Source organism: Andrena cerasifolii, chromosome 8 (genome assembly GCF_050908995.1).
Source record: "Andrena cerasifolii isolate SP2316 chromosome 8, iyAndCera1_principal, whole genome shotgun sequence".
Lineage (NCBI taxonomy): Eukaryota > Metazoa > Arthropoda > Insecta > Hymenoptera > Andrenidae > Andrena > Andrena cerasifolii.
In genome coordinates this window covers 12,008,833-12,036,024 of record NC_135125.1, presented here as the reverse complement: position 1 = coordinate 12,036,024, position 27,192 = coordinate 12,008,833, and the positions used below count along the sequence as shown (strand labels likewise).

The window sequence follows — 27,192 nt, the reverse complement described above, 5'->3', positions numbered from 1 at the left end:
GAGGCGGAAAATTGCTTTTCTATTGCGTTTAATCTACTCCTCGGTAACGTGACCTTTCCCGCGCGGGAACTTCCAAGAACAAACTTCATTATAGAGGAGTGGGTGGCATATTCACGGAAATGACCAATCGATAAGGTCTCGTTTTAAAAACATTTCCTCCAGCCCTTCTGCTTGCGGAAATCTCCCGCGGGTAAATTGAATTTTCACCCTCGTCGCGCTCTCCGAGCCAGTTTCCCTCGGCGCGAATGCATCCCATCGCGCGAATATGGGTGGCTCGACCTTTCAACTTTCGACCGACGCGATGATCAGCTAGAATCGCGTGGAACGTGGCCAGGCAATCGATGCCGCCACCTTCGACCTCCCTCGGCGTCCTACGGCGTCCTTTGATCTCACGGACCAGGCTCGATTCGTCGTTAAGGATTTTTTTCCTATACTAAATGGTTGACATTGTGTTTCAGGAAGCAGCGACGAAGGCGAGTCGACGTCTGGCACGCCTGCCGGAGGTGGCACGGGAGCCGTCGAAAACGCGGAAATGGAAGAAAACGGGTCGATCCGCGGCGGCAGCAACAGCGCTGCCAGCAATCCGGTCTACAGAGACCTGAAGGCCCTTCACGCGACCAGCGCCCACGACGTGCCCCAGGATTACAACCCACAGTCGAGGCCAGCTTATCAACGTGGCTACTCACCTGCCATGGACAAGCAGCATCAGGGCTACGAGAAGGAGCAGCACAGACCGCCGTCCTCCAGGGAGGAGGACAAATCTTCGTGGGACTACAGCAGCGACAAGAGCACCGATCGAAAGGAGTACTCGAGGTCCCGGGAGTCTTACAGGGGCGAAGCGTACCGTGAGTGGCGGAATTCGATTTTCTTTTTTTTTCAAGCTGCCTAGCAGAACTGTCGTGAGCTACGGAAGCTAATTGTGTGAATTAGAATACTGGGTCACCGGCGCCGCTTAATGTTACGAATTACGATGTAAATTATCCCCGGGCGTAGCGCTTAATTGTCTGGATTAGAATAGTAGGTTATCGTGCGTCAGGTTGGTCGTTGTAGTTATCGAGAGGATTTAATTTTCTAAATTGCAATATAATCGCCGCGGATCATGGCGTTTACTCCTCTCCCGAGCGCCCTCGTAATTAGCTTCATTTCCCCCGCTGTAATTTATATACCCGGTTGGAGATTCAGCGATAGCGTCGGTCGGTTCGCAGAGGACACGGCGAAGCAGGAGCAGAAGGAGCAATCGAGCCGCGATTGGGTGTCACCGGTGCCGGAAGTGGAGGTGGGTGGCACGGGACCAGGCGGCCCTTACGTTCGAGCGCGGAAGGACATTCCACGGGGTGCGAGATTCGGCCCATTCCTCGGCAAATGGGAGAGCGAGCCGTTCAACCCCCGATACGCGTGGGAGGTGAGTGGTATTTCTTACGATACGCGCGAGAGCTTATCGCTTCCACCGTCCACGCTCGCCGGGATCTCGAGGCGGGACGTAGGTAAACGAAGGGAGCGTGTCGATGCTCGATCAACCTCTACCCCTTTCCGAACGGCCAATGAAATGATCGATAACTCTTTCGCATTAGAAAGTAATTCGCTGACTTGTACAAAGAAAGACAAAAGAGGGAATATAGCGCATGGTTTCTGGGTGTAAATGTTTACTCCGTTTCGAAAGGGACACGTTCCTCGGGGTTTCCCGCAAAACCGAGTGTTCGCATGCGATATCATCTCGCGCGGGGTTCTCGTGGAACCGTTTGAAAGATGATCGATCTGTTTATGGTTCGGGATCGAATGGAGGAATACTTTGCTCGAAAGCAGTGTCAGTGGGCTCCGCTGTCCTCCTGCTATAATCCTGGGTATTATCCGGCAGATGCCGAAGACGGGGAAACGACAGAGAGAGAGACAGGGAGAGGGAAACAGACCAGACAGAATTGTCTCCTCGGTTCGACGGTAGACACCTGGTCGGCTCGTTCGTCGAAGGTGTCATCCATGTTGACAGATCTGTCAATTGGCTTACCTCGGACAGTTCTCTTTCGATTCCTCTTTCCCTCCCTTGCTCTCCTTTTCTCGTTCCAGTTCGGAAATTCTTTCGGGAATCACTCGGCGAAACGTCTCTGTTCGGGTCGTATATTCTTAAGTCGACCGTGAAATCGGCACACGGAGTCAAAATTCGAGAAATAGTCTGTGAAATCTTTGGTAGGAATCCACGATTTTCCGTCTACGTGATCGCAGGCGTTCTAGAAGGTCGCTCGAGTGACCGTTCCCGAATTCGATATCGTTCGTTCGAAAAATCGGTTGGAATCGTCGCTATCGCAAGATGATTTAAGAAGTCGATGATTCGCGGAATCTTTTCCTAGCTTGTCGGATCAGTTTGGCCGTTGTCGCGCGAAAAAGCCTTGCCATTATAAAGCGAGATTATAGCTAGGCGGGAGAGACGGTAACTGGCCGTGTACCGGTCCAGAGGGTGTGATAGATATGATAGCGGCAGCGTTATGTTACGTTAGCGCATGTCGCACTGACAAAATGTAAATGGCTCCATCCATCTAACTGCCGACAAAAAGGCAGCCGGGGCCAACTGTCGGACCGGCGATTACAGGATCGATTAAAGCCAAACTACCCCTTCGTTTCGTCGGGCCGATCTATCAACCCCACGCGCGTAAACGTGCGAGCGCACGAGCGGAGAAAACATCGCGACAGTGACCTAACCGTGAATTCTCACCGTATTTCAAATCTCTGTTACTTCAAAGGGTTAGAAGAAGTTGCATGGAAATAATAGAGAATGATGTCGTTGAAAAATGTTCCAAGCAGAGGGAAGTTCGCGAAATGGCAGAAGCCACGATTTCACGATGTAGGCAACGAACTCGATGAAACGGTTACCAGAACGCGTGATCCTTTTCTGAAATTGGAGAAATCTAGGAGAGGGAATCCCTTTCGATCGATTCGCACGCTATCCCCTAATCCTAATCCTTTTCTCACATTCGCGGGAAACGGGCGAGTGTCTGGCGCAGGGGATGAAAGAGGGCTTGGGATCGGAAAGCGAATTATTGATAAACGATTGTTATCAATGGAATCGCAAAGTATCTTGTCAAATACATATCCAGCGAATGTCCTTTAAGTATACTCGGAGTAGGAAAAAGAGGAAGACACCGGAAAGACGCACAATTGGATGTACATACCTACGCATCGCTTAGTTGCGTTGTTCGATCGAATAGAGGGGAGAGGAGGAAAAACGCTTAAATTCGAAGTTCTTCCCCAAATCTCGTGGACATTTATTCGCCGCGTACACACCTGAATTAGAACGAAGGGAAGTCTCGAGATCGTTGTATGGAGGGGTGGTAGGAATCGAGGTATCGCTGGTACCCCACCTGCCGCGCTGGTCGGGCCTCGTTTTTTCGAATACTCCAGGAGGGGTGGAACGTGGAAAACGAGAGGAAGCCAGAAGGGGATCCTCTCTTCCGGTTGCGTTTTGCTCGGTGACGCGTGATCCGCAGAACTGCCGACTCGCGGCGTGCCTTCGTGGCGACTAAACCAATCTTAGGCTTAGCTCAGTCGGCTGTGAGACCCTCGGCGTCGAGGGTAGGTACGGCTCCAATTTGCCGAATGATCTCGAGAACCCGCCTTAAATGATCAATCCTGTGGCGTTTATTGCTTCGGTTATCCCCACTGTCTCATTCACCCGCTTTGGAAAGCGATGTCTCCGAGCTCATCCAATTAAGCGGGTTGCTCGCGAGAATGGACGTCCGTAGTTTTTAGGCGCGCGTTCCCCTTTTGGCACGTGTTTTTATGTTTATTCCAACATGCGAGACCGCTGTGTTTAATACGACGATTTCCATATGGGACAGGAGGGTCGCGCGCGTTTACGCGCTCCACAAAATCCACCCCCTACGTGTGTCTTCTGTTCTCTTGGTGCTCGCTCATCGGCATATTGGAGGCATTGTCAATTTTTCCGCGTGATCGCTGACGGCCCCTCTCGACGTCTCTCCACGTGAACACGAGTCGCCGGCTGGCTGCTGGAGCGGCCACGGGGGAGAAAAAAGAGCGGAAGATCGGTTGTTTTTCATGTTGAAGCGGGCACACGCGCCTCGCTGATCGTGGCGGGCCACTTTTTCGACAAATCGGCTGGAAAGCTGCGCCATTAGCGGCGTATGTCGCTGACAAATCATACAAATGGCAACTCCCGGCAGAGCGTGTCCTCACGTGAACCGCACGAGCCACCCCCTCTGCCCGTAATGAGACACGTCCAGGCCGCAAACCGGGGCCAAGAATATGGAACGCGCGATTACGCTGCCTTTGCCATACATCCCTTCCAAAGACTCGTCACGAAATCGTCGCTTAATCGTCGTCAATAATCGCACAACGCACCCTTCTCGAATATCCCTCAAGAGGATCTTCATTGAAATAACAATGTCTTCACAATGGGGTACTCTGCATTGCACGCCTACCACTTAGCCGCTGCGAGCCTGGATCCGGCCGAAAGAATCCTCGAGGAACGTAGGTGATGCCCAGGGGTCGCATTGTGGATATTATTAAATTTTTGCTCGATCTGGAAGCACGTATACTAGACAATCGACGTGTCTGTCGTTCCGGCCATAACAATGCACAACACCGGTGCCCATTATTCGTGGACATTGTCCAGGTGAACTGGTCTTTAGGGCGTTGCTGGAGGTCAAGCCCCGGAAGTGATTCGACAATGAGCCACATTATGCGCTCACCCTCCTTCCCTTGCTTCTCCACCTTCTCTTCCTCCCGATTCACAACCTCGTTCTTATTAACTCGTGCTTGGGGCGCGCGTTGCTGCTTGCAACGCGCACTTCCATCCTCGCGTATTCTTCTTCTTCGTCGTCGTCGTCGAATCGAATCGACACCAGAAAGGTGTGCACAGTTGCAAGGCAGCGCGGTGACCTTCAGTTTCTCAAGGCGTAGGGTTACGCGGCCGGTGATTTTCGGTCGGCCATTTGAATCTGAAACCGGAGAAAGAGGCGGCGAGACGGCCAGGGAAAACGCTCCGCGGTCGGAACCAGCAGAGGAGAATCGGCAGGAAACAAGTGACAATCAGTGACGCGGGGAATATCCGGCATTGTGGGGCCTGTCGTACGGTCGGACGTGCCGGGATACGTCAAAGAATCCCCTGGTCATCTATGCGAATCCACCGGTCAAGGGGGTGACTCAGCCTCGTACCACCGACTTTTCGCACCCCTTATGTTTGCGAGGAAATTTTTCTATCGCGAGTACAAGCGGGGAATTTCTCATGGCGTTTCTACAATTATATAATGTACGCTCTTGAATCTCACCCCAGAATGCCGCGAGGACTTGCACAGCGGTAGCGGAACGCGCAACCAGGAAACTTGGGAATGTCGCGAAATAATAGCGCGAAAAAATTTCGTTCGGTATGCACCGAGGCATGCATACGTTATCCTTGGTAAAGACGAGAATGCAAGGGTCACTGGTTAACTAGCCCTTTTCTCGGGGATCGGGTTTTTGATTGACGGGTTTCGGCCAGGCTCGTTCGTGGCTGCACCTTCTCCTATTATGTTAATAAACCTATGATACACCTTTGTGCGTGCCGAATCGTTAACGTGTATATTTTGACATTTAAATTTACTGCCAACGGGTTTCCGGCCCTTTTGCTTTGGCCAATCCTGCCAGAAAGCACTCAGTCTTGCCTTCGCAAAATTGAAGAAACTCTTCTGGCTAACTCGGTCGAGATGTAGGTACATATGTCTTAGAAGTGATTAACACGCATATCTCTGAGGGCCCATAAATTTTGCCTTGGCAAGGGCTACTCTCTGTGTACTTTGCCGAAACGATCTCGCACGAGCATCAACTACTAAGGCTTTAACTGGCCTTTCCTTCTGTCAAACCAGCTGTAAACCCGGCTCCTCTCGCTTTACCACCCCATCGTACCCTCGGCTTCTCGTTTCTCTCTAGGGTGGCAACGGAGGGTGATAAATCTCGTCCGCTCGTTACCCCACTATCTGTCGATAATAGACATAACAGACACGTGTTGCCCGGTCGTCAGGCTGACCCGGCTGTCCCGTACAATGGAGACGCGTCGTCGGAATCATCGTCTTCAAAACACATTGCTTCCTTGGCCGCTGGTCTTTTCCTCCCTTGACGCTCCACCCTTCGACCCGCCAGCATTTACTACTCTCCTGGACCGAGAGCTGGAAACCAGCTCCGAGCGTATCGATCTCGCGACAGTGATTATTAAATTTTCACCGGCTTGATCTTCAGAATCCTCAGGACCGTTCGCAGAGCGCGATATCACGAACTTGTAACTTGTAACGCTCGAGACGCAGACGGTGGTTAAAACTTTGCCAGTTGATAACGAACACGTTGCCTCCCTGCTTTCTCATTGTCACCGTGCCCTGCTTCCCACTTCCCCTCGCCTTCCCCCGTATCTCTGGCACTCGGCTGCCGTCGTTCGGGTAGTTGCATGGGGTTGATGGAGCTACAGCCGCCGGATAGGGCCTCCGCGTGTGTAGGAAGCCGTTCCTCGTCTTCGCCGGCGTGAACTTAATTGAACTTGTTCGCCAACTCATAACGAGAAGTCAAGCAAGTGCTCTCCCGGTTATAATTTACGGGAAACAATCGGCGCCTTTGATGTGCCGTCAATTGTCTCGGATCCGCGGAACAGTTACTCCTTAGAGGGGAGAGGAGTGCTGGCGAGGGCAACCGGAGACCTTTGCGCGATTACATCCACCCGAAGGAATTTCCAAATCTTTTTAGAGTAACCGCTTTTCGTCCGCGCCAGAACTACCGCCAGAAACGCCCTTAATGGAAACAATGCCGAGCGTTTGATGCGGTAACGAGGCAGTTCCTGTTTTCGAAAAGCTTCATTTAGGGCCCTCCGGGATCAGCAGGAGAGGCAAAATGGTAATTGGAAACGTAGCAGATTTTCTGAAATTACCCGCCCTGAAAAACGATGCCACGAGATTGCCACCACTGGCAATTCGTTCAACTTTCCGCGCTACTATTTAATGCAACGGTGTTTCCTTTGAAAATGATTTGCAACCACGGGCTAATGAACCTATCATTAAACACGTCGGCCGTTCGGAGGTAGTAATATTAGCTAGTAATATTCATCGGTGACGCGGGCCGTTCGCTGACCCGCTCAAAATGTAAACTCAATCTCGTCTGTGAATCGACGGGCAATCAGTGACAGTCATTGTTTTCCGTAAAAAAAAACAAGGAGGAACAGTGTTCCGCCAAGGTTGCTATGATACCTGCACACTCGGATGTTAAATCAGTTCAATGATCTCCACCGCGTCGATGAAACTACGAGGCGTCGAGGCAGCGCTGGAATTTTTTCTTTGACTTCGATTTCGATTCTGACCCTGGATCGGTATAACTCTCTGGATTAATGGGAAATCCAGTCGGATTCGACGGATCCATCGGCGGGTTTTCGCGCGTACATCTACTTAGTCCAAGATTGGCAGAATTTGGTTGGCGCACGGTTGACAGATTGTGTGCATACGAGCGCGCAGGCCTCGCCACAATGACCGAACTAATCTGGTCCGGTTCAGGGAGGTAGCCTAAGTTCAATATACACAGGAATACACTGCTGCCTGGAGGCGCTCCGTGTGTGCCTTCCACTATTGGCCTGCATTAATCACGACGCCGCTGGCAGCACTGAACTACGCTGGTTCCGGCGGTGACTTAATTGTCCCGCACGTTCCGCCAGGGATTCATGAATCGGGATGCACTTGCCTCGAGCAACCGCCAACCTCTGGTCAACGGTAACCATCGAGTTTCGATCGCGTCGAGTGAGCAGGACCGAGGAGCAATCTGGTAATCGGGAGGAAATTTTGGCCCTCCGGTCTTAAAGATCGCACGAATCAGAGGGCTTCAAGGACATCGTTTTCCGAGGAGAGTCGAGCCGCCAGGAAACGAGCTGCTTCGTTAGGCCAGAGATCGTTCATCAAATGAGCAAACGTCATTATTCTTACTTGCCACTCGTACCCAGTTGACGAGAGAAACGAAGGCTCGGTTGAGTTAGAGGGTTGGCGGACTCCTCTGTCTCGAGGAGAAACGAATCAACCGATTTTGGCAAATTTTCTGGCAGGCCAGCCTCTCTAATGATCGATCATATAAGGGGCTGGCAGTGACGCGACTCGGATATAATTTATACCGCTAGATACGCCGAGGGTAGCTTCCCTTAGAAACGTCGGTATGGGGAGAAAGAGGTTCGAGTTGGCTCCGTGAGCACACACGTCGGGGGTGGCATCTGCTGCGCGTTAGACACGGGTCGAAGGGCACCGTTTGCTCCGTCATTACTTGCATTACTTTCCTGGCACGAGTCAAGTGGGTCAAGTACGGGAAAATATGTATCTAATCGGGGTGGAGAGGGAATCCAATCTCCCGAATTGCATGGATCCAGAAAATTAAACGTTCCATCAACAATTGTACAGGAATCGCGAGCCTGTTGCGAGGACTGACGCGACAATGGGCTGGCAGAAATTAATTAAGGACCAACTAAGACTGGCGGGAGGCTTCGACGAGAATCGTCTACACTCTCCTCCCTGCTCGTGCTTTAAACTAAGAGGAAATTAAGCAAAGATGTCGCCATGGCTAATGCTACGTTCGGTCGGGGGATTGCGCTGGCGCTATACGACGCCTGGAATCGTAAACAGCCCTGTTATTTAGGGGGTGATAATTGACCGTTTCGCTCCCCTCCCCCCGACGCCCAACGAATTTCTCGAAACTCTGGGAAATTCGCTGCTGCAGCGGGGCACACGATGTTTACGAGCTTCTCTTTCTCCTGGACGTTCTCCAGCAAGGGGGGTCGAAAATGCAATTCGATATGCCATTGTTGCGTCACACGACGATAATGACGGTTCATTGTCCCCGCTATGATCTACGATGATCCGTGCGTTGATCGTAATGATGAACTTTGAAAGACTCTCACTGCTAATCACAGCGTTAATCACCCCTGCAGGCGTAGCATACTCACCACTAATTGTAAGAAGCGCAAGTTTTAATATGTCAAGTGCGTTGAGATTTTATCGATCAGCTGACTCGGGAAAAATCATTAAAAGCGCTTTAGTCGAAACACTGCGATGCCTCGAAGTTGACGAGTCGGGAAACTCGCGAGGTGCTTTTTTCACGAGGGAGGAGGACACGCTGTGTCGGCTAAAAGCATTTTTGCGTCGGCCATCACGGGACTATCATACGCTATCGATCCGTTTTATTCATAACTTTTGTCCCTCGTTATCGAGCCGAAGCCCCCTCTCTTTCTGTCTCTTTTCGCCATAAGTTACGCGAGGACAATGAATGTCGCTCATTTATCCTCGTATTCGCGTGCGTTTAACTCCTCCATTTCGTTGTTTCCCGCTTTTAACGCCAGAGTGTCTCTATCGCTTCTACTCCATACTATTTCACGCGAGTCGAACATACCTTTGAGTAGATGCTATAAAGGATGGACAGCAGGATCCAGGTAGCCTAGATCCACGACATCTTAATTTGTGAATGGACACGTTCCACGCGGAGGTCCCCGTAACCGCCAGATTGAAACGTTGAGTTCGACGGCCAGAGATCACGATCGACTTACCATCCGTGCTTGATCCCTCGAAACGTCGAAAACGACGCGGAACCTCGCCGATTATGAGGGTCCATTCAGGAGGATCCACGAGGATCTGCCGCGCTGTCTGGCAGCCTCTATTCTCGCCGGTGGGGTATTTTCGGTAAAACCCAACCGACGTAGAAAGATCTTTCGTCGGCTCGTTTTTGTTGGAGGTGTGAGGTTACAAAGGGAAAAGAGGAGATCGCGTGTTTTGTGCGACGCGGCCTGTCCTGCAGGCCCCATGCCGGGCGAACGAGGAGGATTCTCCTGACCGCGTGTCCTGCAGATCAACCGATGCCCAGGATGCGTCTTGCCGCCTCTTGTCCGATCTCTCCGTCCTTTTCTCACTCCCCAGCAACCTTTCTCCTCGCGTGGATGGACAAATTGGGATATCTCTGCTCCGCTGCATCCTCCCAAAAGAATTCCAATCGCGATCTTTAAATTTCCCAGTATTTCCTGTCCGCTCAATTATCAGCCGAGTCCTAGTCCCTGGTTTGAAGTTTAAATGTCAGTGGACTTCCCAGAAGCGGCGCGCGGAAGAGGATGTAGGTTCATAGAGAAAAGTCAGTGTGAAAATCTCGGATGTAATTAAAATGGTCGCGCATTTCTGCCAATTTTAGCAATTTCACGTGCGCGCCACGCCGCTAAAGAGGCTCAAGGAATCATGCAATTATAATTTATTCGCGTGTCGCCCGTCGACACCAGCGTTTTCTGGCCGCACTCCCCTTCCCTCCTAGTCTGCTTCCGCTCGGCTCGCATTCTCTTTTCCCTTTGATCCGTTTTTCCGTGTGACGGTCCGTCGTTATTGTGCAAAGATAATGCGCGGCTCGTAATTAATTCTCTCCCACTCGATAACAGAGAAAGAAATTCGTAAAACACGCAATCCGGGGTGCCGTTTGTGTTTCCAGCAGAAAGATTTTTCCCTTAATTTCAAAGAATTCTGGTGTTAATGCCCGGTCCGCTTGCAGTGGGAGGACTCTTAGAAGCAGTGGCTCAGTAGCCCCGTCGGTTTGCCGCAGGCTTCTGTGCCACGATTGTGGGAATGAACGAGATCCACGGCTAGACCAATCTGTCCTACGAATTGTTAGCACATGTCCGTGCACGCCGACAAAGCGGATAGAAGTTCCCGCTGCGAGGCCCACGGTCAACGACGACTCGCTTCTCGAAAAGCGTGAAAGACTCGTGCGAAGCAGAAGGAAGGAAACTTGGAACGCAGAACCTCGTGGCAAGCTGATGTAAAATATTAAAGTCTCTCTTGCGTTCAGACTCAATTGATTCTCTAAATTACAACTTTACGTCAGAGACAGGCGTGGGGAAGCAAAGGTAACAGCGGAAACATTCATTTCACTCTTGATGGAACAGCCGTGGAAGAGTTCAAGGTGGAACGCGAGTTTTAACAAGTTTCCTTTCTGCTCCGCGAGAAAGCTGTTTGCTGCACCGACGAGTACCCAGTTGGTGCATCATTGTCGGAGGTGTCAATCGCGCCAGATCCTAATCTGTCGCGTTACACGACCAGAGAAGTCCCATTGTGGTGATTCGTTCGTGCCCATCTTCCGGAAACGCTCCTTAGCAGGCCCGGTAGCTAAACTGGCCATTATGAGCGCAGGGAGACCTGGCCATCTCGTCTCTCTTTCTTCGCTTTCCTTGTCCCCAAACTGTCCCACTTCTTATTCTGGCATTATGGGGTATTACCAGTTTCCCGGCTACCTGGATCCGTGCTTGGATCATTGATACTCGAAGGAGCTCGTAAAAGTTCATTGATGCTTTCGGAATCGAGAATTCAGCGGCATTTCTCTTTACTTTTTTAAGCACTTGCTGTCTCTCGATAGCGATAGCCAGCGTTCGCAAATGTTTTTCATTGAGGAACACCTGAACCGAAGTGAGAAGTGTCGAGGCGTGGATAAATTCCTCGCGGATCATCCGATGTTTTCACAGTTTACTCGAGCCGCGGATTATCCGGGGTATGCGGATGAGCAAAGCTGTCCGCCGGGAACAGTTTCCCGTCTTTCGAGGCTCGGTAACCGTGATTACTTACCTGCGAGGGGCAGGCGCTTATCCACCTGCGAGATTCATTGATTTTTATGGGCGCAGCTAGTTGTACTCGCTACCGGCAGGTGGTAGGGTAAAAGCTACCCTTGGTCAGAGAGTTGCGGTGAAACGTTCTTAGATGCGTCTCTGATAAGCGCGCCAAGGAAGCACGAGCACGAATTCCGAACATCTCGTGGAAATTATATGGGAATGAAAATGATCTAGGGAGGGCAGGTTGAAAATAAGATTCTCCTGCACGTTGGACGCGTCAGGCGGTTCTCACAAAGGGGGGCAGAGACAACGAGGTCCTCGGTGAAAGTGCAAAATGTGTTTACAGCGTGAGACGAAGGGTGTCGGGAGGAGAATTAGTCCGGGAGTGGCATCGAAAGGCAGGGTGCCTGGGGGTGTATCGGGGTGAGCCGCTTGGCCGACCAAGCGTCTCGGAGCGTTGCGTGGCCGCGCAAGACAATTGAAAAAATCACTTGTCTCGCCCTGAAAGTAGGGAGTACACCCTATTGGATGCTGGAGCAGGAAGTAACAGTGGCCACGCTGCGAGAGTGCAAGGGTGACGACGAGAGGGTGAGATCCGTGGGCGGCAGTCCGTTAAACGCAATGTCCCGGATCCAAAACATTGCGGTTTGCCTCCGGAAATTCACATTCGTTAGAACTATTTTCCGCACGTGCACCGTCAACCGTGCACTTTGCGCCCCCCCCCCCCGAAGCGAACTTATTGTTCCTTAACCATCCCTCGATCTTTCGTCGGCGTGACAGAAACGTCAGGTGCAGTGGTTCCGTTCTAACTCCTAGTTTCACTTGGATTTTTCTCGTCTTTCAGATCCGCACTGCTGGCAGCGGGGCCAGAGGGTGGTTGGATGCATCCCACGAAACGAACAATTGGCTGAAATATGTTCGCAGCACCAGCAGCAGTCCTCACGCTGTCAACATGCGACACGTGCTCATCGGCGGACAGGTATTCACTATAATAATTACGGTTACAATTATTTATATTCATCATCGGTTGCTGAACGATCCCAACTTCCGCCCACCTTTCCACGCGACCACGCGTGCTTCGGTAATTGTTTTACAACTCGGCACCAACTCGTGGCGCCACATTTACCATCGACCATTTACGAATTCGATTTCGAGTACAACTGACAGTCGATCGACAGTTGCAGTTAATAGGAAGGAACAATTACCCGGTGTCAGACGCAGCCGCAGTTAATTTCACGTGTGCTAGCTAAACTAGCGAAAAAAATTACTCTGTCACCGTTTCCCTGACTCGTTAATGAGGCAACGGTGGAGCGGAAACCGCGACTAAGTTCGCCAACGGTTACAGCTGTAACTGGCAAACGGACGACTTCGTAACATTTCAGAATCGTTCCATTAAATTTGCAAAGCGCGATTGCCAGAATCCGTACCTCCATCCATTCCACAGTCACGAGGGCGCAAAACTGCTCTCCTTGATAATTTTCAACCCTTCGGCGTAACTTTCTAAATCAGTATCAAGTGTTTCCCCCAGATCCCTGTAATTTCAGACACTTTTCATCATTTGAGCGTAGATCGAACGGAAGCAATGGAGGTCACGGTGTCAATTTGGGGGCGATCCGAGCCTCGTGTCCTTTCGGTTCTGTCTATCTATGTGAACCGTGGCACATGGTATTCCCGGCGTCGTGGGCGCGCCCTAAGCTACGTGTATACAGGGTGTTTAGTTATTAAGTCACCCCACGGGGTCGTTTCGCCGACTTCCTATACGCCCTGCTCGCAATCGCTGTGGGAATGGGGGATGTGGCTCGCGCTCTATCAGAGCCCTACAGAATCGCCGTTGTAATGACTTTTCGGGGGCCTCCTGACGACACCATAAAGATCCTTTCATTGCTTTCGAACGTTATGGACTCCGTCGGGCGCGATGTAAAATATGTGTCGCGCGGAAGTGAGATTTTAATGGACGAGGGGCACGGAGCTGTTGCAACATCATATTCGTGATTCCCCCGTCTCCCTTCTTCGCTCACAACTGGCCATCGTCTCTCTATGCACTTCAATGTCCACGATTATCGGCGCAGCATCTTAGTGTTCGTTGCGAGCGCTACTCGAAGTCGCTCGAGATAGATTCGCGATGAAAGGTAGCGAGTAGGGGTCGGAAGATTCAAGGGTGTCATTGTCCGCAGATGGTGTACGAGACCGTGCGGGACATAGCGGTGGGTGAAGAGCTTCTTCTCGGCGTTCGAGAACCTCTTCAGCTGCAGGACATGCTCGGTGAAAACACTACCGAGGATCGAAGCGACCGAGAGACCGGTGAGTATCAGAGAGTATACATGTATACCTACTATTCTTCTGAACAAAACACCTATTAGCCGACGCACCGCTAATACGTTCATAACGATCATCGTAGATCGATAGAAAAATTGCTGCAGAATTGGAGTAATGAGTTCGCCAACTGTCGTAACAACGGAAACCCATGACAACGGATAATCGAACCCATTAGAATATCCCCAGTTGCCCCGGCGTGCCGGGCAAGCTGGCTTTACGACTTTTTGGCCCGATACCTATCGCAGCCTGACTCGTGCGCACTGCGCGCGGGATCGCGCGTACGATCCGTAACGTGGGGGTGGGCAGGTGTCTTCGGAAAGCGGAATTACCGCTGATGCGAGGGAGGACAGAGGGTAAATCGGGAATCGTTGAGTGCACGAGCTGCTCGTCATGCACCCGTGATTCTGGCGTGATTCACCTGGTCGGCCGTTGCGTATTAACCCCTGTTCAGCCCGGTAATAAGCGCTGATTATCTCGAGATAGACGCACTCAAGCTGCGTGTCGCCCTGCCTCGTGCCGTTTTAAATTTCGTTATAAAACATCTTTCTCCGGGGCTGCATTCGAGCTTATATCGCGAGGGAAAGCTGGCAGGAAGAGAAACCAGCCGCGCACTTGATCGTAGCAGCGATTTTCGAATTTGGAGCTTTCATTTTCAAAGCTACGCTACGGGAATCCATATCGTGCTATCAGTGGCATCGACAAATTCCACCTTCCTAAACTCAGGAGTGGAGGGTTACCAGCGTCTACTATTTAAAAATGTGGAATCCAGGCCCAAACTGTCGGGGAAAGTAGCCTATCCATCTCCCAATTTCATTACAACGAGCGGGAAATATATTCGAGACATTTGGCGAAGGGGGGTAGCGCTTAGGTGCCTTACTGCTCGACAATTATCTGGTTGTAACTCCCGCGCGATGGTCAGAATCCGGATGACTGCGAAGGCGGAGATTAGAGGGGGAGGGGGGGTTATAAGCGACACCCAGATGTCGCGGTAATTAAAACCGGGATTATTGTCGAAGTTCGGGCCGCTCGGTGTCTACGGTTAATTCGCCGACGATTTTTCCCCGTAATTTCGGCAGCTCGTAAATGTCTCCTCGAGGACAGAAGACAGCGAGGTAGCTCTGCGAGAGCGCGACCTCGTTCTTAATTAAATCGGCCCCTCTGGGGGCCAATTAAAATTTCGAAGATTTCGTTTGTTATAAATTATCTTCAGCGAGGGGGAGCAGAATTTCTCGCCGCCAGGGCCCGACTCCTACAGCGGACAGCCTGCCCCGGAAGTAGACTCCAACTGTTCCGGCAAATGTTTATTCATAATTACGGAAGTTCAACTGGGAATTCGAAGAGCGCTGATAAATTCTTGCCGTTTCAAAAGGGTTGCACCTCGTTATGTATGGGACATTCCATGCGAACTCGGACAGATTTCGGAGTAATTTTCGTAGATTGCTGACATTTGAATATGCTGTAGTCTTTAGTGATATTTAAACGTACCTCAAAGGATTTTTCGAAATTTTGAAAAATGTCGATTTTACAGCTGTTTGAAGTTAAGTGCTACCTTTTTCAATACATTATAGCTATGGAAGTAGTAAACGGATGGAGATGAGCTTTACGGTGCTTATAGAGAAGAGATTGAAGTTTTAAGAAAAAATTATTTCAGTTTAAAAAAAAATTTAACCACTTTTGTGCAATTATTTTAAACAAATGCAGGTTTTTAACATCAGGCGCGATTTCAAAAATCTGAAAAAGGAGAATATAGTTCTATCCTTCCCCTTGATGGACAAATTTTCAAAAATATGGATATTTTAAAACTGGCTCTGTACCATATGGTATACTATGACCTTCAAGGCCACACAAGGTTAGGAATGAAAGAAAGAAACTCAATCTACTGGATAGATAGTTCAATATATTTACTTCATTCCTAACCTTGTGTTTTAAACTGAAATAATTTTTTCTTAAAACTTCAATATCTTCTCTATAGACACCGTAAAGCTCATGTCCATCCGTTTACTACTTCCATAGCTATAATGTATTGGAAAAAAGGTAGCACTTAACTTCAAACAGCTGTAAAATCGACATTTTTCAAAGTTTCGAAAAATCCTTTGAGGTACGTATAAACATCACTAAAGACTAGAACATATTCAAATTTGAGCAATCTACGAAAACTTACTCCGAAATCTGTCCGAGTGCGCATGGAATGTCCCGTATTTAACTGATAAAATTTACTAATCGAGCAACGAGATTCTTTTTGTGTAACGTTACAATCCCCTGTTTCACCCTACCAAAGGGGACGTAATAAGCGAGGAAAAAGTGCCACCTATAAAGTACACAGGAATGGTACAACAGCATCGTCGTTAATCCGGCGCAGCCATTTTTACGAGAAATCTCTGGCAAGCTGGTGCGGGCAGCGAGAATAATGATGTCAAACAAACGGTACACCCTGTACCAACCCTTGCTAGGGATATCTCTGCCCTGTCTCCCTTGAGCGGATCATTTTTTTCGTGAGAAGGGGAGGAAGGCGACGCGGGGAATCACTTTAACATGCCTACATGGGGGGCGCGTGCATGCATACGACCGCATTAAAATGGCAACGAAATCTCGCACCCCCTTAAAACTTCCAAATACGTACACTCGTTAGAATCGGTCCAATCGCAATTCTCACTCAACTATTTCTATCGGCCGTCGAAACTATGGCCAGAGGAGCAACAGCGAACGAAACTACCCCCTGTACACGTTCGTGAAAAACACTACTGCGTTGTCGAATGACAAGCAATACGACGTTTTATGATCCCCGGGGACAGACGCATTTTTTTCGACGATTCGGTAAACCACGTTGCGCCCGGGGTGCATTGGGGGGTGTAGATGCAACTGGCAACGGCAGTTAAACGTGAGTTATGGTTTTGATTTTTCGCGGCGCCTGTTTTTCCGACGCTCACTTTCCCCCTCAACCCCTGCTCCGACTTTTCATCCCATCCACAAGATGCATCTCTCTGTACGCGCTCCTCTGGATGGCTCTATTTAGGGTCGAGGATAATTTATGGCCCGGTATTGTCGATTAACACGCGCGTAACCTGGCCTCAGGGTCGACCCAGAAGAGAGAGGAAAAAAGAAAGGGCACCGCCAGAAAAAAGGGGTATCCGCGCATAAAAGGGCACGCGACGCTGTTTTCCGAGGGGGTGGCACGCGCGCGCAGGGGGGCGGGCGAAAATGCGTGACACGTTGCAACCCTATCTGATTCATCGGACTAATGACACGTCCTGTTTGACGTTTGACTCGCTTGCGAAATCTGCCATATATATCCGCAAATTTCTAGTACCCGACTTAGGGTCACGGTATCCAATTAGAGAACACTTTATAATTTCTAGGACAGTGATTACCTGCTATTTTTACGCGAATGCATTGTGCGACGAATCCAGAGCACGAAGTGGGAAAACATCCTGTACGAGCATAGGGTGTCAAGGCCCTCTGTCCCGAGTTACCACCAGTCGGAGAAAACTGCGTGCACCGCACTCCGCGATGTGACCTAATCAGATATTTAATAATATTATAATTTCTCCTCCACTATCAATCAAGCGATTATCACGTAAGCTCGTGTAACGTTTTCCTCTGGCTCGGCACGCAATTAGCAATCAACCTGCATACTAAATTATTTGCGGTATGCCTGTGGTAGGCAGAATAAAATTCTGTTCCGTTGGGTGCCTCCGCGGCTGACGCTCGTAAGGGATCAACGTAGTTTTTTCGACGGAGGGGTGTCGGTTCCGCTTGCGAGGTATCCGTTGATTCGCTCCAACTCTTTGGGGGTATCTACTTGATCCTGGTCCGTCACGATGCCACGGAAACATTGATTTCCGTTACTTTTTCCCATGCAACCGCCAACTGACGCGGCTGCAGGGGGTGTTGCCAGTGGATCCCACCTGTTGACTTTCCGCAACGTAGCATTCCACTAGGTTTTTTTTCGTGGCTTGTCCAAAATTGCAGCATAGTAAGGGAGACCGGGGCTGGTAGGCCAATTTTTCAGTTTTTGATTTTTAATAAATTATATAGGCGAAATATCATTAAACCGGTTACTATATTTGATAGGGCATACATTTGGCTATCTGATTAAATTATTAATGTTGACTCAATGTGACAACATTTAAGGCATTTTAATGTTTTTCTAACACCTTACATGCTGGTCAACCAGCCCCGTGGTCGGGGTTAGTAGACTAACAGTGTGGGGTAGGTTGACTATAGGTGCAATCAATTAAGAAAATGTTAATAACTTATCTAAGTGGTAATAAAATAGCACAATGGCACAAGAGTTGTTTCCTTATAAAATATTTATTACTTTTCAATAATAAATAAAAATTTAAACCTTCATAGTAGCAATAAATCATATATCTAGTATTATAAAAACATTCGCCATCTTCTATCAACTAATTACTATCTTCACAATCTGATGTGCAATTTTTGCACTCGTAGAAAAGTACATTTCCTTTTACGCATCTCGAGTGCACCCACATCTTGCAAGAAATACACTGTACCTCCTGGAATCAACGCGTTGTTATAAAACTTACTATCTAAAATTACAAACTGCATAAACGATGCGTAAAATCAGATCAACTCAGAAAAATTTGAAAATTCCTGTCGATCCTCTTTCCTGGAATATCCACATAATTTTGTATAATGTTTTTGCTGTTTACGCGAAGCTAGTTTTCTAAAGACTAGTGATGGACCCCGTTTACCGAATCGCGAGGTCGACCGCATCCTTCATTGTTTAAATTCACGGCGTGCCGCTCTAAATTAGTCGTGGATAGAGAAACGATTAACGTTCTATGGGGGGTTGCGTCGTGGCGTGGGGCGTAGTTGGTGGCGTAGGGGCTGTGCCCGGTTCCCATGAAGGTCCGTTGGGGGCCATCGTTCGACCATATGGTTGGGACAAGTGTAGCGGCAGATTTAAATAACCGTTGGAGGACGGGTATCGTTTCGACTTCGCCACTAGCCCCGCTAATATTCGATCAGTGTACATCGACTGGCCAATTACTCTCCCGTTACCATTGCAATCTCATTCGCGCTCATTTCCATCACGATCCTTACTCCATTCCACCCACTAACTTCTCCTGTCACTGCGATTTGAACATACGCTCCTTTTCCCAGTTCTGATATTTCAATAGGATAGTCAGCTAGCTTCAAAGAATTCCTTTCCTACTCTCAGTAAAGGCAAAAGTCATGCTCTACTATAGGGTTGATCGAGAACCAACGGCAGGAAAAATTATGCGCTGACTCGTTCACGGGCTCCTGATTTTACCTGCCGTTGCTCCTGTCACATGGGGGTGAAAAGAGGCCGCGGGGGGCAACGAAGCCTCACCTGCGATTGGCTGGACTCCGACCTCGGTTTTACCAATAGGAAGCGGTCCCAGACACCCCGTTCGCGTTTTCACCCATGGGACACCGTACTGCCAGCTAACTGGTGCATCATTGTGTCCATTGTCTTCGTCCGCTGCAGCATCGTGACCGTTTAGCGAGAGGGAAAGGTACTTCATAGTGGTGTTATCTAAATTCCAAGCGTCCGTGTTAAAGTGTTCGAGGAACAGCATCGAAGCGGTTCTTCGTGAACGGTGCTCCCATATTTCCGAGAAAAATAGAGAGGAGTTACGGGTTCGCTGGAAGTTAGCAGACAGGCCGAGCTCTTCGCTAGGTAGATATAACGATAGTGCCGGTTTGATTTAATAATTCAGGAACAATCCCGGCGTCCACTTGTCACGCCACACTCCGCTGGCCCCCGCGTGCTCCTCGATCACGTAATTCGCCCACACCACGACAGGTCACGTATCATCGTTCTCGGGGGTGTAATTTATAGAGCCGCAGCCCGTCACAAACTGGAATGGAATTATGACTTCCACCCTGCCTACCGGTTTCGTGGTGTCGCCGTCGTTTCACGCGCCTTTTCTTCTTTGTGCTTGCAGCTTCGCAACACAGCGGAACCGTCGACGAGGATAAGGAGGACGAGGAGGAGGGAGAGATTAGATGCACTGTCTGCGACAAGCCGTTCCAAGACATCGAGCTGTAAGTGTTTCAACATCCTGTATCCATAACTTGGGTAGATTCTCGTAGCATCGATTATCTTTTTGGTCTGTTGCGTCGTGGAACGGAAGACGCGTCGTTACTCGCGCGTTCCCCACCTCCAATGATACTTTATTATCCCTAGGTACTTTATCGGCGCGAAATAGCCTCGAAGCAAGCTCGACTCTTGAGCGATTCATGTATACTTTTAAAATCAGATCGCAGGAAACACTTTGGTAACTGTACCGCGAAATTAATAGCTCTGTCTGAGAAGCGAACATTGAAACTTTCGCACCCAGTGAAGAAACTTGAAGGAAATGATAGAACCATCGAACGCCCACGTAATTGCCACGTTGCTTGATTCGGCGGATAAATTATTCATTGATCGACAAAATACGGGAACGAGCGACACGCTATCCACTTTAAATCTGAGAGTTAGCTGCACTCCGCACAAAAAGAGGGGGGCCCGAGCACGCGAACTATTTCGAGGGTTGGCCCAGTCGCGTCAATAGCTTTTTTAGGGGTCGGTGCTGTTTGCATTGCGCCGTTAAACGAAAAGTCAAATACTTAACCGATGTGATCGACACGTAAGTTCGCGTTGCCCGGCTCACGATTTCTTCCCACGATAGAACGCGAACGAGTCGGTCGGAAAAGTCGAGTCACGTGTTGCTTTAATTGCTAGTCGAGAGCAAATCTTTCAATCAAGAGCATGCACCCTTATTTCCAAGTATTTGCTTCGGCATTTTCCGCGAAAATCTGCACGCGCATTCTTAGAGACCGTTCAAACACGCGACTTGTATTCCCATCGCTGTTTCATCGTGCACGGTACACGAAACTTTTATTCGTCGCGTCGCGTCGCTGCGGCTGGTCCGATCGCGGACATCCATTTCGTTTCGTTCCGGCATCCGTTTGCCGGTCGGCCGACAAGCCGCGACACCAGCCACTTCCGCGAGCCCCAGGTCGAGCAGAGTCACCTGTTGTGGCGCATAAAGTACGCGCGCGAGATCCGCATTCGGTTGCATCGAGCCAGCCCCTTATGCATCATCGAAGGCGTCGCGTGCCCGCAGCTCATCTGGCACGGCGCACCGTCACCGTGAACCTACTATCTCACCACGAACGGGTTTCACGCGACACGTGTGTTCGAGGGTGTAAAATCAATGCCGGCACACACCATGGCACATCCTGTGACCATAACCCGTGCCCACCTCGCGACACCCCCGAGAACGCCGCGTTTGCGTTCGTGTGCACCAACGCCACCACCTCTCCCGTCTACGCGATGACCACCCTCTTCCACGGGGGCGTGTGACCGTTATTACGCGGAGAGGTTGTCCGCTGCCGCGCTACCGAAGTCACTTAGTCATCATCCTCGACTGCACCGAGCGCAGTCTTCGTCGGTGCGTTGCGAGGGATCGATTACATCTGGGCCTCCCTTTCTCCAGACGTTCTGCGAGTTCGTCGCGATTACCTTCCAACGATCTCCAGAGCTTTTCACCCGAGCGGGATAGGGAGTGTTATTTCGTGGAGAATCTTGGTTCGGTGATACTAGGGCTTAGGAAGGGATCTCTCCGTTTTCGCTTTCGTGTCAGTGCAGAGTGCTTTGTAGTGGTAGACATTCGAGCGGCACAAGTGCAGAGTGTCTTATGGCGTTGATGTTCTCCTTGCAGACTGGACAGTCACCTGGTGACCTGTCATAGATACCCAGCAGAGCAACATCGTTGCGACAGCTGTCCACGAGCCTACGCCTGGCGACCGCTTCTGGTTCGTCACCGTGCGATCGTTCACGGTGATCTTCGGAACTATCCCTGCGAGAACTGTCCAAAGGTAAGCATCACCTCTGACGCAAACACCACCAACCCCGACACGTCTCCCAACAGAGTAATATCTTCAAAGTTTCGCTAACAGTCGGACCATCCGCAGGTCTTCACAGACCCGTCGAACCTTCAGCGTCACATCAGGACTCATCACGTGGGCGCGAGAAGTCACGCGTGCACCGAGTGCGGCAAAACCTTCGCCACCAGTTCCGGCCTCAAGCAGCACACTCACATTCACAGCAGCGTGAAACCGTTCCAGTGCGAGGTCTGCTTCAAAGCCTACACACAGTTCTCCAACTTATGCCGGCACAAGCGTATGCACGCGGACTGTCGCATGCAGATCAAGTGCGTTAAATGCGGCCAGTCCTATAACACGGTCACCTCGTTATCGAAGCACAAGAGATTCTGCGACTCGACACCACCGACTGGTCCCACCGGCGCGATGCCGCAGTTGCCCACGTCGGCGCCGAGCCCTTTCCTCGTGTATCCCCGACCACCCGTCAGCCTCCCGGGTGGTCTGCCTTTCTATCCACCCGGTCTGATGGGTCCCTACCCAGGCATCTTCCCCAACGCTCCAAATTTCTTGAACACCCCGCTCCTCTTCCCTCCGAAGGTCGACGAGTGCGAGAAGAGGAGCGACAGCCCGAAGAAGGAGCGTTTCACGCCGCCGAGGGCGTTGCCGCAGCACAGTAAAGTCTCTCCATCCACTGCTGAAGAAGCCACCTCTACGTTCAGGCCCTCCCCGGCCAGACCGCCTGTCCAGCCGACTCCAGAGAGCGACGATGACCCGTCGAAGAAGCGGGAGGCCAGTAGGACCAACGAGAAGAAGATGGATTCCGAGTCAACTTCAATGAGCAATAACGAAGAAACGACAGACCAACCTCTGGATCTGAGAGTTCAAACGAAGAAGCAAGACACAAGTTCGAACGGTGCCAGGAGGAAGAGGCACTGTCCTTCGCCCGTTCCAGCACCGATGGAGGAGGCCCCTCCCCCGGACCCTCCGAAGCTAGAGGAAGAGACTATGCCGATGGAAGTGGTTTCCAAGGACGTGCCTAGTAGTCCACACCTGAGAACCAGCCTATCCACCGAGCAACCGCCTACCAACACTCCACCTCATATGGTTTACCCCAGACCTATCCATCCCATGTTCCTAGAGGCGATGTACCGTGGACCCGCTGGCACCTTCCCAGGATTTCCAGGCGGTCCGCCGCCTCCCGGAGGTGCGACACCGGACTCCAGGCTACTGCCAGCGCTACCGCCCTTCGGTCCGCCGCGCGGACTCCCTTTTTTAGGCACTCTTATGAACGGACTCAGTGGCGCTAGGCCAGGTGGAGGAGGATTCGACCTGCTCGGCAGGCCGCCGCTGGGGCCGTTCCCCGGCGTCAAGCCGTTCCAAGAGGCCGTGATCGCGCCGCACCATCATCACCATCATCATCACGCTCATGGGAAGATGAAGGACCGATATTCCTGCAAGTTCTGCGGTAAGGTGTTCCCAAGATCCGCCAATCTGACCAGACACCTGCGGACGCACACCGGCGAGCAACCGTACAAGTGCAAGTACTGTGAGAGGTCGTTCAGCATCTCCAGCAACCTTCAGAGACACGTGAGGAACATCCACGACAAGCAGAGGCCGTTCAAGTGTCCGCTCTGCGAGCGATGCTTCGGCCAGCAGACCAACCTGGACAGACACCTGAAGAAGCACGAGGCCGACGACGGAAGCGGCGTGGTCGCGGTGGCAGACTCGCCCGGCAGCAGCAACGAGAACGAACGGGAGGACTCGTACTTCGAGGAGATCCGCTCGTTTATGGGGAAGGTGACGTACGGCGGCGAGGCTGGTTATGGGATACCCCATCACCCCGCGTATTTGCCCAGTCGGTTGCAGGAGATTCACGAGTCGAAGATGGAGGCCGAGTACGACGAGGACGAGGACAGCGAGGGTGTGGTGTCTCCCCTGGACGAGACGGACGGCTTGTCGTCCGTCGACGCGAAAGAGCCCACGCCTCCACCTCAGTACGACCTGAAGTTAAGGGAGAAGCAGGAGCTGCTCAATAACAATACGGCCGAGCCGGTCATCGAAATCTCTACATAGCCCATAGGTCTTGTAGGTTGAACGAGGGAGTCGCCCGGGGCAAGGGCGAGCCTCGTTTTAGTGACACATTAGGGGGCTGTTACGAGGATGTTCGTCTCGATGTAATTTTTTTAAACCGTAGGTAGATTCCGTCGATCGTGTTTGAAGTTACTCGTAGTGGATGGAGTGTTTGTTTGAGAGCGTGTTCTGCCCGGAAGTTTCAACGAGCCGGTGCTCCTAATGGTCAGAACTATCGAGTGGTTTTACAGAAATTTACACGCGTCCCGGGTCGGGCGCCACGTTCTTACCTCCCACCTCTCTATTTTTTGCACCGCAGCAACGAGAACGCGAAGAAGATCGAGCGAACACCCCTTTCCCCTTTCGTGCACGCGCCAGAAACACACACTCGTTACGGGCAGGGCTTGAAACGGCTCCGAAAATAACTGTTTAAAACTGTTATATAAAGGTTCTGGTTAAAACGATTATGGAGAACTTTTATTCCAAATAACTGTTATGAAGAACCGAAATTTCCAACTATTATCTGTTTCGGTTACGGTTCCTATTTCCCTCTTCATATCAGTTCCATAACCGTTATTTTTTCGGTTCTATATCGGTTCCGAAACGGTTCCAGAATCAATTCTTATATCGACTTCTCCCTAATTGATATCATTCATTATCGTAGCTGTAGATTGCTGTAGATGTTCATCTTCGTTTACAAAATCCTTATAGAAACAGGAGAAACTTTTAACATCCTATTTTGAATGATATAGTGTGTGTGAATGTAAAAAATATGTAGCTGATTTAGTTATTTCAGCGCTTTATTGTATATGATATGTATAAATGCTTCCTCTTTTTCTATAAGGATTTTGTAAAGAATATGCATATATACAGTAATCTGCAGCTACAATAATTAATGATATCAATTAAGGAAAAGTCGATACAAGAAGTGATTCTAGAACCGTTTCTGAACCGATATAGAACCGAAAAAATAACGTTTATGGAACCGATATGAGGAATGAAATAGGAACCGTAACTGAAACAGATAATAGTTGGAAATTTCGGTTCTTCATAACAGTTATTCAGAATAAAGGTTCTTCACAACCGTTTGGAGAACCGAAATGGATATTGTAACAGTTTTCAAGCCCTGGTTACGGGAAAGCTGTTCTATAGCGTAGTTCCTACAGGCTCGTTTTCATTCTACACGCGCACTTAACTAATAATCGTTCAAGGCCTGACTTCCCAATCCTCCTCACATCGTCCTCGGCATCGCGAGAGCGAGCCCCTCGTAGTATTATTTATTCGCAGCGGAGTTACTTTGCGTCGCTCGAAACTGTCTCGGCCAGCGGAACGCGAGTTCGAGTTTCTAAAACTCGAGACCTCCCCTCAGCGCTGTTCGTGGAAGGCGATGTAATCGTGAAACGATGCAAAGGGTGCGGGAGATTCGAACTTCGCCGGGAGGCACCGGGGAAAGATTGATCACCGTCCTTCTTTCTCTGTAAGTAGGTCGATCTTTGTAGTCCTCGACGAGCGAGAATTCTCAAGCGGTCGTGGAATATTCCGCGCCCCTTAGTCGACGCGAAGCCAAAGCGACGAGGATGACGATTTAGAGAAACGAGCGTGTAATTAAAAGAGAGTTCTATGAGAATCTGTGTACAAATTTCCATTAGGTGATATAACGTTTGTAAAGAAGAAGAAGAAAAAAAAAGAAAACAGAAGTTCTCCGTGGTTTTTATTAATATATAAATATACATAAATATATATAAATATAAAGATGGGATCTTATCGTGGCGACGAGCCACGAGAAATTCTTTATAGAGACGCGTAATTGTTACGTTCACTTCGGCTCGATAGTTAAAGAAATCGCGCGTGTTCCCATCCCGTTCTCGATGTGAATGTTTAACGAAGCAATGAGGAAAGTTCGTAAATCCCTGCATAGGAGTATACGTGTTTCCTTTTTATAAAGAAAAACCTCTTCGCAGCGACGATTGCGAGGATCGTTTGGCGACTGCGCGGCGTCGATAACGACGCAGGGCTTCGCCAGTTTTTTCACGTAAAGTCTTACGGATACGTGTTCTGCATATCTCTCCTCCTCCACCTCCTATCTTCCTTCTCTCTGACTAATAGACGATAATAAACTTAAACGGATTGATTAAGCGTAATTACGTCGAACGAGGTAATTAAGAACGATTATATTATGGCTCTATCTATACATACTGTATAAAATGCATCCTGTAACTTCATTATGATTACTATTAAAATATTACACTTCAACTTCAACGATCACCCATGCGTTAAACACCCGAGAATTCTTTCATTCTTCAATCGATTTTATTTCAAAATCGAGCTTCGAGTAATTGCTTCTTAGTTGATCGTTATAGACACAATTAAAAAAAGAAACAGTTGTTCCTAGTCGAGTATAGCAAGGCTTGATATGTACCTAAATGTTAAGTATCGGATATCTTTTATAAAAAAAAAAAACCGATTGAACATGTACTGTTACTGCTGAGTGGCGCTATCTGGACCAATCCTCTTTGACCACAGTTTAGCTAAGCGCCAGAAAGAATAATACGGTTCGTGTAACGATGAGCAACTCTTTCACACAGAGAACCGTTCGAATCTGCAAATACACAGATTCATTCTGTATTATTTAAACATTTTTTCACGCGAAATATTATCCGTTGCAGAAGACGGCTTTATCGACCATGAATAACGCGTTTGAGTCTCAAGAGTTCCCTTGCAAAGGCAGCTCACTCGGAGCGCGATAGATCACGCTGCTCCGTACTTTCCCGGCGGATCTCCGAGTCGTTCGAAATTCAAATTCAAACGATGAGTCGAATTCTCTTTAAATCAGCTTCATTTAGCGATTGACATTAATATTGCCATTGTACTGGGCAATGGTACATTAAAAGCAGCGACGCGTTGACGTCCATACATTCGACGAACAGTAAAACGCGTCGCAAGCGAAATTACGAGCAGAGTTTCACAATGACGAGCTAATTGGCTGCCAGTGTACTTCGTTGAATTAATGAACGCTGATCTTTGCCTTTACACGCGTTATGATCGTTTGAATTGATCCTCGACGCCCACTCAATTCGCTGAATTATAGTACACCGCTCGATTTCATTCAACACGCTAGACGTCGGTACTATTGCATTTACGTTTTCCTTTATCGTAATACTTAACTAGGAGCACGACAAATCAATGCTACGCAAAGGTGTCTCAAAATTGTAGGGCACGCAGGCATGTGCGTATTTTTTTTACCATTTGACTCGAGAATCCTTTACCGTTTCGTTTGACGTCCACGTTATTAATGACGCTGCGGGTGACACTTATAAAAAAAATTGTATCACCCATAATTTATTATAAATCATACTTGATCGAACTTCTTCGCTGGGGAT

General features: G+C 49.6%; 1 protein-coding gene across 4 annotated transcripts in view; it reads left to right on the top strand.

The window, feature by feature from the left end:
* LOC143372132 (transcription factor hamlet) overlaps positions 1-24,490 on the top strand; it is a 69,677-nt gene extending 45,187 nt beyond the window's left edge. For 2 of the 4 annotated variants that reach the window (XM_076818059.1, XM_076818061.1), the window contains 7 exons: positions 459-845; positions 1,206-1,402; positions 12,411-12,545; positions 13,741-13,867; positions 19,819-19,918; positions 21,580-21,736; positions 21,818-24,488. In XM_076818059.1, the coding sequence (XP_076674174.1) occupies positions 459-845; positions 1,206-1,402; positions 12,411-12,545; positions 13,741-13,867; positions 19,819-19,918; positions 21,580-21,736; positions 21,818-23,815 (3,101 nt within the window). In that variant the 3' untranslated portion in view covers positions 23,816-24,488. Of the gene's footprint in view, positions 1-458; positions 846-1,205; positions 1,403-12,410; positions 12,546-13,740; positions 13,868-19,818; positions 19,919-21,579; positions 21,737-21,817 lie in introns of all 4 variants that reach the window. The other 2 variants (XM_076818060.1, XM_076818062.1) reach the window with 2 other exon arrangements.
* The last annotated feature ends 2,702 nt before the right edge of the window (positions 24,491-27,192 follow it).